The sequence below is a fragment of the Triturus cristatus genome, chromosome 7 (genome assembly GCF_964204655.1).
Source record: "Triturus cristatus chromosome 7, aTriCri1.1, whole genome shotgun sequence".
Classification (NCBI taxonomy): Eukaryota; Metazoa; Chordata; class Amphibia; order Caudata; family Salamandridae; genus Triturus; species Triturus cristatus.
The window spans coordinates 1,083,722,842-1,083,739,969 of NC_140590.1; the positions used below are offsets into that span (position 1 = coordinate 1,083,722,842).

A 17,128-nucleotide genomic window follows, 5' to 3' on the forward strand; every position below is an offset into this window, starting at 1 on the left:
ACATACATGTCAGCACAATGTTCACATGCATCTCCCCTTCACATGGCAGAGGGACAATCAACACCTCCTGCAGTGCAGACCAGACAACTCCTCAGTGATGATGAAGAGGACCTCAACACCGTCGCCCTACAACAGCTCATGGACATCTACTGCAACCCACCTCCAGGAGCAGGGTAGCCCAGCTGCATCCTGGAGACCCCACCCCCTGCACAGACTACACAGCAGGAGGCACACACCACCACGGCTGGCTCCCAGCACCTCACCCAAGCACACATCGCATTCCAAGGCCAGGTGTTAGACTGCAAGAGGGAGGTGGCTGAACAGGTACGGGTGAGGATCAAACTCATGGCAGCCGAACTAGATCACATACACGGGTGTCTAATTCCCATCAGGGACCACTTACACTCAACAACGGATACACACACTGCGACATAGACACACATATTTGCACATTTCCAGTACTGAACCACTCCCAGAGACCCGGGATAATCATTCACACCAGTCCATTCCTCTAACGTATTGATGGGGGGACGACCGAGCTACATGTCCAAGGTCTTACCCACTGCCTGGGGTGACTAGGTTGCGTCCGCTGTACACCGCACAATGTAATTGGTAGGGCCAAGGGCCACCATGCATACGTAATGAGCACGCAGACACACTGTGATAGTCAGTTGAACTGGCTACGGATATGTGCGCCCAGCCACTGTTTATTACCAGGACCACATGACCAGTGACGCCTTTGCTGGATGGGTGTGAGGTGAGTGTGATCCAGCCCTCAGGGAGTGGTTGGAGCTGGCAACAACTACAACAGTGATCACTACTGAAGTGGAAACAGAAAACAACCACATAACACAAAGAAAACAAAAGAGGTATAATGGTGGTAGCCGGAGCAAGTAGAGAGGTTACCCAATATTCAGTCAGAAGGTTCAGTGAGTTGCAGTGCACTGAGGTAGGGGCACCAGAGCTGAGCGTTCTCATGTGAGAAATTGTCTCGGACTGTGTCCCTTTGGGATATCCCTGTTGCAGCTGCAGTAGGGTGTGTTACACCTGCCACATCTTACCCATCATCGTCCCAGGTACTCCACATTGCCTGAGGTGACATAGCTTCTGGTGTGTAGCTGGACTACCACCTCCAATGTGCATTCCTTCCTTCTGGTTGTTGCCTCCTGCCCTCCCATTGTCTGTGCCTTCTCCCGTCTGCACACTTGCCTCATCTTCCTCATCATCGTCCCAGGTCTTCCCCACTGCATGAGGTGACATTGTTGCGTGAGCTGTCCACAGCACAAAACTCAATCAGAAACGGTCCAAGAGTTGTGGGGAACTGAGTTAGTGCACCTGAAGAGCTGAGCAGGGTATCAAGATGATGATGGCATCTACGACAGGAGTGTGCAACTCTGTTAGCCTGGCTGTAAGACTCTTTCGACTCTGGCAGTTGTCGATGGGAGGTGGTCCTGGCAGTGGTGGCATGTGCATCCTGCGGTGATGCGTCATCCGGGCAGGTCAGGAATGGATTTGATGTGTGAGCCCTGGTGGACCGCAGTTGTGGCCGGAGGCAGCGACCAGCGCAGGGACACAGGCACATGGCATTGATGACGCCCAGGCTATTGACTTAGAGGCCACGCAAAAGTCAGTCAGACGGTGTCCATGACTTGAGCTGCACAGAGATAGTGGCCCCAGAGTTAGTGGCCCCGGATGCAGTGTGGCCAGCACAGGCAAACCGCCATGGGACGGTGACTTGCAGTGCACTGAGATAGGGGCACCAGAGCAGAGCAGGTCCTCATCGATGTCCAAGGTGAATGTTGCAGAGTGTTTCAGGGGACAGTGGAAGGTGTTCTTCCAGGGCATGATGCAGAGTGCAGAACCAGGCAGAAACAGTCAATATGGAGGTGATGAATGCTACAGACTCATTTTTAACACCAAGTCAGTATCAGCTACATGATGATGAAGACAACCCCCCGGCCACAGACTCAGACGCCACCAAAGTTCAACCAGAGAGTGTCCATGAATTTTGGGTAACAGAGTTAGTGGCACCAGAGCTGAAAGGGGATGCAGTCTGCGATGAGGCCTTTACAATGGTATAAACTCTGCCATGAATAAATGTAAATGTAAATTGAAATGTAAAATGTAAATTGATACTTGTATAGCGCACTACTCACCCGCAAGGGTCTCAAGGCACTTGTACGAATACCGCTGTGGAACCCATCCTGGCTTTCCCTGTGAGGCGTCCACTCCTGGGCACCCCCAGGCATCCTTAGCGTTGTGGGGGCCGTTGTGGAGATTAAGCAAGCTAATAATAAATCAAGACTCAGTTCCAAATGTGTGACCTACTGGACCGCAGTGTGGGCCGGAGCCAACGGTCATCGCGGGCCAAGCGCTGTTCAGCCAGCTGCTCCTGGAAGTCTCAAACATGGCGTTGGAATAGCATGTGGCGATGATTTGTGGTTGACGGAGGTAGAACCACCAGAACTGAGTATGTGCGACGATGCCGTGTCCTGCCTGATCCAGACTGGATTGGATTTGTATGAGGCCGGGTGGACCGCAGTGTAGGCAGTACACAGATAACACAGCGGTTCTGGACCGCAGTATAGGCCAAAGGCAGTAGTCAGCAAGTGACCACAGACACATGTCGTTGGAATGCTATGCACAGAGTCGGTGGCACTACATCAAAGGGAATACAGTGACATAAAACGCCCCATTCACATATGGACTCGGCCATCATGAAATGAAGACTCAGTTCCAAATGTGTGACCTACTGGACCGCATTGTGGGCCGGAGACAGCAGTGGAGTACGTCAATGAGAAAGGAGTACTGCGGGCCTGTCTCGCGGCGGCCAGGGATGGTCTGAGGAGGCTGCCAAGATCACGGGCCTTGGGCTTGGAGCTTGCGCCGGCACGTGGTGGGCCCTCCTTGACACACGCCAGTGTCGGAAGGTGTGCAGTGAGGCCTGGGTGTGCAGGGGCAGGTAAGACGGTTCTGGGGACCAGCGACCTGGGGTGCAGCAGGCGCACAGGATCGCAGGCACCACCGTTCACTGTGTTAGCCTCATGGCAGGGTGAAAGGCGCCGCCCTGTCAGACACATTGGCCATTGTGGAAGAGGACTACGCCCAGAACAAAGGGCTTTTTATTCACACTCTTACGCTGGCCTGGAATACGACGGGCCAGCCCACTCCTCTAACGCTTACAGGGGGGGAACGTGACAAGCTACTCTTCCACGATCTTCCCCACTGGCTGAGGTAACATGGTTGCGTCCACTGTCCAGTACATTCCAAACACCAGCAGTGTATGTCAACATGGAAATGTTCATTGTCTGCATACTCAGGTCTGTCGGGCAGAGCAACGCCACACTTGGCATTGTGTACATTCACGTTCATGGGTCACGTGCCCCCTTCTCACATGCCTGGTTCCCACCTCGCCCCGCATTCTGCTATTGTGGGGCTGAGGTGCCATGCCGTTGCTGGCTTGTTTACATGGCTAGCCCAGGTTGCCACAGTAAGTTGTGTTGAGGTCGTGTCTGGTATGTGGGCATGTTGGCTGTCATGTTGTATGTGATTTTGTTACGTGTGCATTCCCAGAGTTGTGAGTTGTAAAGTTGGTGGAGTTGAGGTGTGTTGTGTGTTCAGTTGTTACTTACCGACGAGCAGTGCATATCCATAGGTGCCAGCCTCAAAGCGCTGGAAGATGAAGAAATCATGCCAACTGCCTGGGTAGTTGGCGACAACATTGGTGAAGAGTTCCCGGTGGTCCACTATTGCCTGCACATTGATGGAATGCGTGTGCTTCCTGTTGCGGTGATTGTGTGCAGTGGCGGTAGGGGGCACGAGGAGTACATGTGTGCAGTCGATTGCCCCCAACACGTTTGGGAAGCCAGCTATGGTGTAGAAGCCTTGCTTGGTCTCCAGCTGTTCATGCGCCGTGTGTGGGAAGTGCAGGTGCTGGGGTACTGAGCTGAGGATGGCATCCAAGACAGGTGTGAGGAGCTTGGATAGGGCTGGCTGTGTGACTCCTCCGACTCTGGCAGTTGTTGTTTGGAAGGTACCAGAGGCCAACAAGTGCAGCACCGCCAATGGCTTTGTCTGCGGAGGGATGTTGATTGTCCTGTGGGTGGCGGCGGTGGGTGTTGTGGCCCTCTTGGGTGTCCGAGCTGCATGATCAGTGGCTCCATGGCATCTGTTGCTCTTCAGGTGTGGCTGTGGGTAGGGCTCCCTTTCATGGTGCAGGTTGTCGTCCGACTTTACACCAGGTCAGAGCAGATGTTAAATCCCTGCTGCCAACGCGCCTTATCACCTGTTTTGTGATCTTATGGCAGATCTGGCTGGTCATTGAGAATGTTGCGAAGTGGTGTTTTCGCTGCTTTTTGCACGGGGATGCCTGCTCTGCATCTCATTAGTGTTAGTTGCCGGTGTGAGAAGATGGCCTGATATATGCTGTCCACTAGTTCTAGTGGGCACCTTGTATCAGTCCAAACAACCCCTTATGGTGAATTGGTTAAAGACAACCTTTATTGAAAGCTATCCTAGTGATTGCTATGGAGAGCAGCCTTCAGGCTAAGTCTTGAAGGAATGTAAAGCAGCTTGTTTTAGCAGTCTATAATCTCTTGAATGATCAAATGAAAGAACAACCACACCAGGTATATATAAAAAATATATATGTCTTTAGGATAAAACACACCCCTCTAGTCTCTTTATGAGACTGGAGTTCGAAGTACTTAATGTACAAGTTAGGAATCAACAGTAATACCACAAATACACGTTTGGGCCCTAGGGGCGTACCAAACCATATACCACTAAAGTGGTATAAGAACCACGACTGAACTAGACACAAGGCCTGGAGCCTGTAGATCGCTGGGACCCCAAGGAACCACCCAAGGTAGTGACACAGGGGAGCGACGGGGGCCGTGTGCAGTGTGTAAACACAACCGCGGGTTCCCGTTAGCTTCTATGGGCAAAGTTGCGGTTGGAAATTTAAAGATTAGGGACACTTAGAATCGAGTCAGGATCAAACCCTTTTGGACTTAAGAGGTTCTAGGGCTAGCACCCATGGGAGCACCGGAGTACTCAAGTTACCTCACCCAGGGAAGCCGGGTGCATAGGTGTCTTTTGGTATCGGGTCGCGTTGTCGATTGCGATGGAAGCTGGCAAAGAACTGCTGCTGCTGTGAAGAGGAGAAGTGTCCGAAGAGATCCAAGCCTGGATCTAGAATGGAAGGAACCTGAAAGCAGAGGGGAAAGAGTCTGGGTCACTAGCCAGTGACCGAGGGCAGGATGCACCAATGCCCACAGATGTCGGGTGCTTCAGGTGAGTTGACGGGTGTCTTGATTCTTCAGCCACAAGGTCTAGGAGGTGTCGATGAAGTCCACGAGCCGGATTCAAGCTGTCCCACAAAGTCTGTTGAGTGCTGCGGTATCGGCGACCAGAATGGACCCAACAAGCATTGGCAACGGCAAGTCACTGAAAACCAGAGAAAGGACTGCTGTGCAGACCAGCAAGGTTTGAGGGACTAACCCAGCAAGGGTAAGTCAGGGCATGTCTAGAGCAACCAGGAAAGCCCAAGCAGAAGAGGAGTTGCCTTTGTGTGGATCTACTAGCCAACGGGCTAGTTATCGTGAAGGAGCCTCAAGTGCTCGCACTTGAAACTGGCCCACGGGTCACTCGTTAAGTGGAGGCCAGTAATCTTCAGTGCAGGAGGTGCTCAAGGCTGGGGCTACTTAGAGCCCAAAGCTCAACTTCGAGGAAGTCCCATAAGATAGCATTGCTGCAAAAGTTCATGGTGTCCAGGGGTCATGGTTCCACGTCACCCACGATAGCTACGGGCCTCAGCTTTGTGGTGGACTCAGGGTAGCCTCGGGGAAGTCTGGAAATCTACCTCTGGGGATACAAAGACTTCGGCGTCTGGCGGGAGCTTCAGCGATGCAGACCAGTCAGTTGCTTCTTTGGTGCCTGCCAAGCAGATGAGTCACTCCTTGACCCCAAGGGAGATTTCTTCAGTCTTCTAGTCAGGATAGCACGTCGAAAGTCCAGGATATATGTTGCAGAGTTTCATCCAGGGTAATCTAAAGTCGCAAGGACTGGGTTCCCATACTTATACTAAGTTTGGGGGTTGGACATACTCTAGGGACCCACGTATGGGAGGGTTAGGAAAGAGGGGTGGTTACACCCATTTCCTTTGTCCAGTTTCACACCAGAGCAGGGGCAGGTAGCCCCTGCAACAGGTTTGAACTGAACTATGCATAGGGACACCAAGTGTGCCCCCAGTGCAGGACTTCAAAGCACCAGAGAGTGCTCCCGCCCAGCCCCAATACACATCTGCCTGTCTGGGGAGGTGGTTACACCTCCCTGGGACAGGAAACCTATTGTCCAGGCCTCCCCTGCTGGAGTTTCGGTCAGCAGCAGGAGGCCAGACCCGTGTCTGTGGCAGAGGCATCCATTTTGTGATGCCAGGGCTCAGGAAAGTCCTACTGGTTTAGACCAGTGTGAACATGTCTCTCCCTCTAGAAGAGTGGAATGCTACCCCTGCCACCAGAACTGGCGGGGGTAGTATTCTAAAGCGTTTGACACCAAACACGACATGTTTCCGTGCAGCCATCCCAAAGTTAGCCTTTATCGCGAGGTTATAATGCACTTAAGGGTATATGGTCAGGCTGCACCACAAACAGCATCGGAGGAAATACTGCGAACACTGCAGAGGGGCTCTGCTCATGCAGGGGCACCCTCTCACATAAAAACTAAGCACTCTGCCTTCAGGATTGTTAAGGCCTGCCATAGGAGTGAATTATAGGTTTTATATGTGTGTGCAATGATAGTGATATAGGTAGCCTATACCACTGTAAGGGGTGCAAGCACACCGTTACCCAGGCTGCAGTAGCAGACCGGTGGTGCCATTTTGGAGTGCTTCCCAGGGGTGGCATAATACATGCTTCAGTCCCTGGTAGGCCTCTGAGGTACCAATGCCCTAGGTACATAGTATACCATATACTAAGGGCTTATAAGGCACTCCAGAATCCAATTAGAAATGTACCTAATGTACATGGAAACCATTTTACAGAGAAAGCAGATAGACTGGGGCCCTGAATAGCAGGATCCCAGTCCAACTAAGTCATAAACCAGCAAAAAACCAGGCAAAAAGTGGGGGCAACCATATAGTCAGATTCCCCCTTCCTACAGCCGGTGTCATCCGTGGCGATGTTTTTTGCGTCTGCTATCGCAGGTAAACTGTTGATATCGGCTGTTAGCACCAGCTTGTGAATGGTGAGATAAATTTATCACCACTTTGGGGGCGATAAGTGCCGCTAACTCAGCGATAGTTCTTGAGAATATGCCCCTTAGTGTGCTAGTAAGTAGTTCCCTTCCCTCAATATTTCTCTTTATTTGACCCTGCTTGTGGATTACACCTAATTACACACTAATAATTCGAAATCACTTGGGCTTTAGTAGGATCGATTTCTTTAAGTTAGACGTCTCCTGATTCCCTTTTGAGCTTTATTTGATTATTTGGATCTGGCACAAACCTAATTAGGTTGATTTGCACCTCTAAACTTCTTCTCAACAGGTACTGAGTTGAAAACCACAAAACCGCTCTGCCTCAGCATTGTTCCTATACTTTTTTTAGCATTTGACCAAGTAAGTATCTAGAATTTCTCTATAACTAGTAATATCTATTTTAAATCAGACTGGGTCCTGTCGACCAAGAACACACAATGTGAGAACTTCATTGAAAAACCAGGCATCTATGCAGGGAACCCTTCCTAGATAGTATTCATACCCTCTCGGGCAGGAGTAACATTGTTTGGCCTCTAGATGACGTGTTACGACTTCCCACAGGCAGAATGAATGAGCGATTTTATGTGCTGGCCTGAGAGTAAATGGCCTCTAAGGCATGACCCCCCTGAAGCTTTATCTAAACACTAGGGTTGAACAGATTGCCTAACCAATGTTTCTACGTAGAAGTGTAGAGAGGTTAAAAGAAAATAATTCTGACTTACTTTGTCTGTGTAACAGCATATGAAATTCGTGAGACTTTTTAGAGTGGCCCGGGGAGCTGCAGTCTGAAATAGAATTGAAGGTACAAAGTGAAAAACAAGCATTATATCTACAAAATTGATGATGACTTTTGCTTTGACCCCAAACATAGGGGCAGATTTACAAGCCCATTGCGTCACTTTTGCACCGTTGTTGCGTCACTTTTGTGATGCAGCAGCAGCGTAAAAAATGCGGCCCTTTTACAACATGACGCATCTAGAGAGCTGCGTCACGTTGTGAAGTCCTGCGTCACATTAAACCTGCGTCAGGTTTAATGTATGCAGGGTGGGCGTTCCGTCGCAGGAAGCCCCGTAAAAGTGACGCAGTGAAATCTACAAGATTTCACTGAGTCACTTTTACATCCATGCTGCGCCAAAACCCTGCGCCTGTTTGAAGCAGGCGTAAGGAGTGATGCAGCATGTTAGGCATAGGGCGCCCCTGAGCATTGCTGGAGTTGCGTCGTGCTTACGACACGACTCCAGCAATGCGGGACTTTTCCATCAACAGATGCATCAGAATTTCTGACGCATCGGTCAAGCTTTGCGCCATGGTGCGCCGTATTGTAAATACGGCGCATCCATGGTGACGCAAGGATTTGGCATGTTGGCGCAGGGTAAGTGACGCATCTCTACAGATGCGTCACTTTCTTGTAAATCTGCCCCATAGTTCGGCTCAGATAAAAATGGTCACCAGATGGATCAACCTAATTTAACTTCAACCGAAAATCGTCTAATTTCTTTAAGAAATCTTGACTACATAGTAGAATACAACAGCTAAATTTACACTAACGTTCAAATAGAATTAAGGGAGAACTTTAGCCTGTCACTTATCCTCTACCTTCAATGTTTCTTCCAGAAATCGGAGGATATTCAGTTACCTGTGAGCTCGGAATAAGTCCCAAAGACCCGACAAAAACCTTTCACAGGCAAAACATTAATTATGCACATATTTCTGTAGTCCTTTCCAATTCATTTGCCACTAGTAAAGTGTTTACTCCTATCAGTCCTAATCCTTTTAGACTTGTTCAACATCTGCTGACACCAGATAATTAATATACACTTTGGAAGACTCAACTCAAGTCTGACCCAACTCCCACCCAGACCTTCAAGATGCTACAGGATTTTTTTTTTGTTTAATCCCTCTTGTTTGGTTGAGAAGATTGGTCACGATTCTCACAAAACTCAATTAAAAAGCAACCTACACGTATTTTGGCACGGAGTGTGCACAGTTTTGCCTTTGGGAGCTTTCCCTTGCCAGTTGGACTCCTCAATCTTATTCATGAGCAATAATGAGGATCTGGAAGATTCTGTCTGCACTTGGGGTGGTGGTGAACACCACCCAAAGCTTGGCACAAAGGGAGGTTTTTGCAATGTTTTATGCATGAGTATGCAGGAAGCATTGTTAGCTGATTTGGCATTTTGCAGTTTTTTATTTTTACACCAAGTTCCAGGGAGATAAAATTCTAACTCATGTGGCTGTATCTGTCGCCTTCAGGAATCTTTCCATGCATAAAATCACGTGCTTTCTCTCCGTTTTATGTCTGGCCTAGAGACAACTTTAGCTGTCTTGCCAGACTATGGGACATATTTACAAGGCGGCGATAGAAAATTATCGCCGCTTTTGCGGCCGTTTTCGGCCGAAAAGCAGCGATAATTTTATCGCCTAATTAGCAAGGTCACGCTAACGCGTGAAACCTTACATTAGCGCACCTATTCTTAACGCCCAGCTTTGCATCTCTAATGAGATGCAAAGTGGGCGTTCCTGACCTGACATGACAGGAGAAATGTCGCTAAGCGGCATTTCTCCTATCATCAAGCCCCACGCTATGAAGCATAGCGGCAGGAAAAGTAGTGATAACCCCTGTTATCGCTACTTTCCTTACGCCTGCTTCAGGACTGACTTAGCCATGATATCACATGGAAGGTGGATATCATGGCTAAATTTGTGAGTCCCTATCAACAAGCTAATGCCACATTTCGAGAGATTATCGCTGGGTTTCCAGCGATAATCTCACGTTAGGCAGTTAGCGCTAGGATTTTTATCGCTTTTGAGATAAACGTTGCTAATAGCACGCTATCTCAGCGATAAAAATCCACTCTAGCCAGAGATAATTATCCTAGCGCTAAGTGTGCTTAGCGATAATTAACGCCGGTTGTTGCTGATATGCCCCTATGATTTTATAAAAATTCATAAATAGAAAATAAACAAATAAATTCATAGGATGTGGGGCTACGTCCAGAGCTGCTAATTGTGGAACAGGCATGGCTGCAACACCCTGTGATTCTGGGCAAATCACTTAATCTCCCAGCGCCTAAAAACAAAATAATGTGACCCTGTGTAATGTAACTGATGCTCATTTAAAGCGCGCTGATACCTTTGAATCGAGTTGGTGCTATATAAAACTGTTAAACAAAAACATAGAGTGGCTTTCGGTTAGTGGTCTTCTCCATTGGTCTGTTCAGCTGCCATTCACATTTTGCTACCACCCACCACAGCATACAAAATAGGGTAATAGGTCAGCCCACTTCAGCCATTGGCTCTACTTACTGTGAGCAACTGCATTTTCAACTACATATGCACTTGTCCATTTAAAAAGTAGTCCACTGTGAGAGGGCTGATGGGCTAATCTCTGTATATATATTTTTAATTTACATTCTCTTTTTCTTTTTTTGCTTTGTCAGTGTTCACTTTTTTATATTTGCAGCATCCCCCTGTAATGCAAACTGATGCTCTAAGGAGCATGTCTTGGTTGCTCTGTGAGTACACCTACCAGTAGTGCTCAACTTGACCCCGTGGTTTCCGTTGCTCAGCACTGGCACGTAATCATCAACAGCGGCGCTTATAGCGTGAACTCGACCCAAAGGTATTGGAGCGCTTTTCATGAGCACCAGTTAGGGACACATTTATTTTTGGTAGGCACCAGGAGATTAAGTGATTTGCCCAGAATCACAGGATGTTGTGCCGACGCCGAGACTCAAACCTGGTTCCCCAGCTCCGAAGTCGGCAGCTCTGGCTGTTATGCCACATCCTTTCCCCACTTGTAGGATTTCATGCTTAGTAGTTGCTTGTGTTTATGCGGCGGTAACAGGAGAAATGGGCTGTTGCATGCTGCCTCCTGACAAGAGCCCCGGCATTTATTTTTTCAAACAAATTAACCACTGCCTAACATCGTGAATTCAACTCTACATATCTTACAAAAATGGCACCTGAAACCTGATATGAATGAATAGCCTTAAACCCACTTTTAAATGGCTGCTCTAAACACAGCTGAACTCCTGTTATCAGGACAGACACTGGAGGACAGAGAGGTAGCAAAGAATTGCAGAACATTTTAAATCATCTCAAAAAAGTAAACGACTACTGCCATACTTTAATGTGGCATTACAGTTCAATTAACGTTCAGCAGTATATGTTCTCATTTACAGCACTGTGCATCGTGCCCCTGAAAGCATTCCAAATAAAAAATTAATTCAAAAGAAACAACTCCTTTTCCAAAATGGACACTAACCGTACATTCTGGCACCCCTAGGCATCTAACAAATGTGTTGTGTGTCCTTCCTCTGTGTTTAAGACTCAGGACCAGGGGAGGTAGCAGCTGGCGACGATGACCAGCAGGTGAGCTTTCTTTTTTATTTCATTCCTACCCCCCCACCTTCCCCTGCCCTTCCGCTGCCGTCCTTTACCAGTCGCCTCTGCATCAGAGGTCAGCACTGGTGCTCGACCCTTTCCTCCTCTATGGACTGAAACGCAGAGCTACATATTGCTTGTGGGTTGTTGGGTGTTTATATTGCTATAATCTAATGCTAATTTCTAGATACCGTTTTCATATCAAACCGTAATTTTGAAGCAATGCTCTCTTTGTTCGCAATGAGGGCTTGAGTTAAGAGTAGTATTTATTTGGTGTGAGGTTGGCATCCTTTCATGACTCTTAATACTCTGCTGCATATGTGTGTCTTTGTAAACGCAAAGACAACCTTTCCCACCAAACCCCAGCTTACTGGACAGTGCACACCCACACTTCAATGTGATTGCCCCTAGAAACACCCAGCTAGGAGCCAGGCAGTCGCCCACTCTCAAGGAATGTGTAATAGGAACAGTCCTGCACATCTTGGCAGCACCCTTCTCTCCTCTCCATGCCAACTGGTCGTTTGGCTTTTGGGAAGTGGTGAATATTTATTTTAAAATCAAAAGATGCACAGACTGCTGATAACAAAAGTGGTATTGAAACCAAATATTGTAAGCCAACATTTAAAAAACGTAGAACAGTGAAAGAAACAAGTAGTTAAGAATAAAATATATTAAATATGAAAATCGCTTTCAAAAGGTATCAAAAGCATTGTACAAGAAATATATTTGAGGAGCAGATCGTAAAACATTTTTACGCGCAGCAACTGGCAAGGGGCCTCGTTGATTTAATCGTTCCTGTCATCTGTATGACCAGCAGGCCACAAATATGAGTCATGACAGGGCCAACTTGGCGATTCTTACTTCCAAAGTCAATAACATAAGCACATGAAATTTATAGTAGTAACCCATGTCACTTACAACACTGTGAAACATCTAATTGTCAACAGCATCACTCAAAAACTTTTTCATTCATTAGAATATGCAGATAGAGAACATCGTTTGAAAAGATCAGTACGCACAAGATAATTACAGACAAAAAGTTGAATAAATGACCTGTTATGATACATGCTGATCATATACAATGAGAAGTATATGCGCCGTGACAGTATGTTTTTGAAAATACTTTACAAACGCATAAATACATGCAGACCCAATGCCTATTGGTATACACAAATGTATCTGCCTTTATTCACTATTAACTTCAGTCATCCACTTGACGAGTGCCAGAATAATGCTTCCGAGTCACTTACTTGCTGCGCTACTGCTTGTAGTGCATTGCATCCTGTGCTGGCAGTGCTTCAATGGATGACCATTTGCCTCTGCTTTCTTCCTTTGTCATGCCATTACTATTTCTAGGTAGCAACAGCAAGAAACAGGATTGAGAAAACCAATTGGTGTTGACACAAGGCCCAACTTATTGACTTTGCCAATGCTTGTTGACAGTGGGTGCAGACATGGGGGCATATTATCAACGGCCAGCGATAATTATCGCTGGCTGAGCATAGCGATAGATTTCTTATCGCAGGCTATCGCAGGAAATTATCACCATGCTAGCGCTGTATCAACAACGCATAGCGCAATGGCGATAATTATTCCTGCGATAGCGGTGTTTTCCATGGAACATCGCTGGTTTTCCAGTGATGTTCCATGGAAAACGGCGATAACCTTGCTGATACGACCCTGTGGTCGTATCAGCATAATCCACCCCCTATGTTGTGAATAGGTAAGTCAGTATTTTAGCAGACGTTAGTTTTTGGCGAAAACCGCGGTTTTCACCAAAAACTAACTTCTGCTACAATCCTGAGGGCCACCTTGTAAATATCGCTATGTGCATTTTGCAATGATTTACAAGGTAGTCCGTCAGGGGTACGCCCAGTGACGCCCACTTTGCATCGCATTAGAGATGTTAAGCGAGGCGTCTACAAAACGGCTGCTAACATGCACTAATGCATGTTAGCACCAGCTTGCAAATAGGGCGATAAGATTATCTCTGCTTTTTTGGCTTTTAAAGCCAAAAAAGCGGAGATAATGCCCTTGTTAATATGCACATAGTAGCTAGAACGTGTGATTAAGGGTTGGTGTGTTTTTTTAATCTGTTGTATGTGCTTTGAAACCTTATATAATAGACCTGTTTTTGCAAATTTTGCATACACCGGATATATACTTAAAAAAAAGGTTGAATGCAGATGGAACGCCATACAACACACACATATTATTCATTCTTTAAATTGAAGAAGGTGAGAATCAGGAAATACTTGTACGGTACAGCACTGTCAGGAGCTGGGCAATGTAATTACCGTAATGGTACTTGCAGTCAGTGGGGGAGAGGAGTTGGCCTAAGAGCTAGGGCAGGCGACCTCGAATCTGGGAATCTGGGGACCTGGGTTCGAGTCTCGTCAATGACGCTGAACATCCTGTGATTCTGGCCAAATCACTGAGGGGCATATTATCAAGGACTTAACGCCACTTTAGCGGCAATAATGGGCTTGATAATATACGATAATTTTAACGCTGTCCTAGATATTATGCCCCTTAATCTCCCCATGCCTAACAAAAAATGAATTTGTGTCCTCATGTAATGTAACTTGTGCTATGTAAAGCGCTTTGATACCCGGTTCAGTTTAAGTTTGCGCTATATAAAACTCTGCACAAAAAAAAATACACAGCCTGGTCCCTGACAGAGTATGGAAGCAAGTTCCTCAACAAGAGAGCCTATGTGGTGTCCACCTGCAAGACACCAAGAGGGGAGGACTCTTCAGGCAGCGTGATATTTGTTTTCAAGAACACTGTCATGGGTCCATCCAATGTATTTGCCCTACTACAATCAGCTTTAAGGTAATTACATTTTACCGCCCCTCCCAGTGCTCCGAAAATGAACTATGTGTGGGCTTTGATTTGAGTGCTTTTTCACCTACTGGCGTGTCCCTCATTCTGCTCTACTGCCTAAAGAGGTGACAAAATTTGCTTGGTTTATTAATGGTTTAAAAGTTTGAAGTGAGTCGGAGGAGAATCTTGAAATGCAAACATTTCCCAGATTAAAACTGTTACATATTTTGCAGGTTGACATCTTAGTCTGAATGAGTTTAATATTTAAGGAAGTCTCCCTGAAAGAAATTGGGCTCTTTCTTCTGGTCTGCAAACCAGAGTATATTAGAAACCCTTTATACTCATTCAGAATTAGGTCCTCTAAGAGTAGTAAAAATATGTCAGTAACCAAATTCTTCTACAATTGTTTAAAAGAAATTTGTCACAAGACAAAGCGAGTGAGATTGCGATAAAGAGAGAGAGAGTGGGGGAGAGGGTGAGGAAGAGCCAAATAAATCAGCTTGACTACTACCTGGGGAAGACTTCATCATACTGATCATTTTCTTTTTTGGGTCACCGGTGGAGGGCATTATTAAAGACAGATGGTCAATATTCACTGTAAGAAAAGCTTAAGACTTGGGATTGGGCATTACAGCAATGGAACACTTTGACTTTTTATGCACACTATTCCACTGTGGTGATACAGCCTAGAAGGCCCTTCTCCAGTCCCTGAGCAACTTCAATCAGCAGCTGTTGGGCCTAGCCTTCTCTGCAGGGTCACCCCCAAACGGTTTGCCTTCCTTCACCTATTTGTTTGCTGAATTCGTTTTTGTTGGCCATAGGACTTGCTGCACTTTACCGCAGCTAACCAGTACTAAAGAGCTTGTGCTCTCTCCCTAAAACATGATCAAACTGGCTTATGCCCAATTGGCATATTAATTTACTTATAAGTCCCTTGTAGTGTGGTATACCGTGTAAATTAAATGCTACCAGTGGGCCTGCAGCACTTAATGTGCCACCCATTTAAGTAGCCCTCTAAAACATGTCCCAGGCCTGCCATTGCAGACTGAATGCAGTGTCACACTGCCATGCCGACCTGGCATTTAAAATCCCTTGCCAAGCCTAAAACTCCCCTTTTATTACAGATGTCACCCATCAGATAGGGCCTAGGTGGCCCATAAGGCGGGGTGCTGTGTACGTTTTACATGTCCTGGTAGTCAACAATTCCCAAATTAGTTTTTCACTATGGTGAGGCCTACCACGTTCATTGGATAACATTGGAAATTCCTTATTACATTTAATGAGCTGTAGTTCCTAATTGAGAGGAGGTAAATTTGTCATGTTTGGTACCTTTGGAATTATAATGATAAATCCACTTTAATGGTAAAGTGAAATGTGTCATTACAATTTAAAATATTTCACTTTTAGAAAGTAAACACAAGGAGATGATGGATGGAGCGCTGAAACTTTTCAGACACTCACCTCCAGTTACAGATCTGGGTTGAATCCATCATCGTTTTTTAGTTCACTTTACCACCCCAGTTCAGACCCAGCCATATGTAAACCAGTCTTGAATCTGTTCCTCAGTTCCTTAGAAAGTTGGCATTTTCCTCCACCCTGTGTGCCTGCAGCCTGTTTCTGATACACATCTGAGAGGGTGACAGCTGTACTTTGTGTGTTCCCCCTAGACAGCCACAGACAATGGGGGCTTAGGTTAGTCTTAATGGGCCATCCTGGGAGGATGCGAGGAAGGAGCTGGGCTCAGCCTCGCACTTATACCTGAATAGACTGTGTCGGGTTCACACACAAAGGACTGCCTATCCCCCTGTGGTGAGTCTGGACCAAGGACAGGAAGGGGGGACCTCTGTGCACTTCAGAAAACCCTTCTTTGAAGTCTCCCCCATTTCAAAGGCACCACTGGGTATAAGAACTGGGCTTCTGACCATACCAATTCAGTACATTTCTGGATCCGTGTATACTCTGCCAGGAAGAAGGACTGCTGTTCTTCTGAAGGACTGCTATTCAGCTGGCCTACTGCTCTGTAAGCAGTGCTTTCTTGCTGTGCTGACCTGCATGCTACCTGCTGCCCTCCATGCCTGGGTGAGAAGGACTGGACCTGCATCACTGACCCCAGAACCCAGAGTGACTCCAAGGGCTAGCTGGCTGGCCTCCTTATCTGAAGTCTTAGGACATGAAAGACTTCTAACCATCCTGCTTCAAGCACCTTGACTCTACCGTCTGTAAGTATGCCCTGCCAAGTGGTGCCACTCCAGTCCTGGATCCTTGGAATTGAGGCCTAAGGTTCAGCTCCAGCAGAACCAAAGCATCACCGACACTGCAGAGACAGAACCAGTGCATTGCTTCCATTGCGTGGGTCGAAATTCGCACATCACCGAGTTTGCATGGATCAGAACCGGTGCATTGCCCCTGTTTGCATGGACTAGAAACAGCACATCGCTGCCTTTTTGTGGGCAGAGACTCCATTCTGCCTTCGGGACCACCAAAGTGTGAAGCTATTAAAGCCATGTCTTCGCATCCCCATTGATGACAACAAATCAATTTGTCGCAACATAGCTGACGCATATTCGCTGTTGCGCAACAAAAAACACTGCATCACCGCCATTGCGTTGATCGACATCAGCGCATCGCACTCCGCATCTCCGTCAACAGGATCTTCAAT

At 47.0% G+C, this 17,128-nt stretch overlaps 1 protein-coding gene across 1 annotated transcript in view; it reads right to left on the reverse strand.

The window, feature by feature from the left end:
* The window catches only part of LOC146811134 (uncharacterized), a 262,070-nt gene that overhangs the window by 198,516 nt on the left and 46,426 nt on the right, over positions 1–17,128 (reverse strand). The window contains exon 3 of the mRNA XM_085615039.1: positions 7,980–8,042. Within this exon, the coding sequence (XP_085471165.1) occupies positions 7,980–8,042 (63 nt within the window). The remainder of the gene's footprint in view (positions 1–7,979; positions 8,043–17,128) is intronic.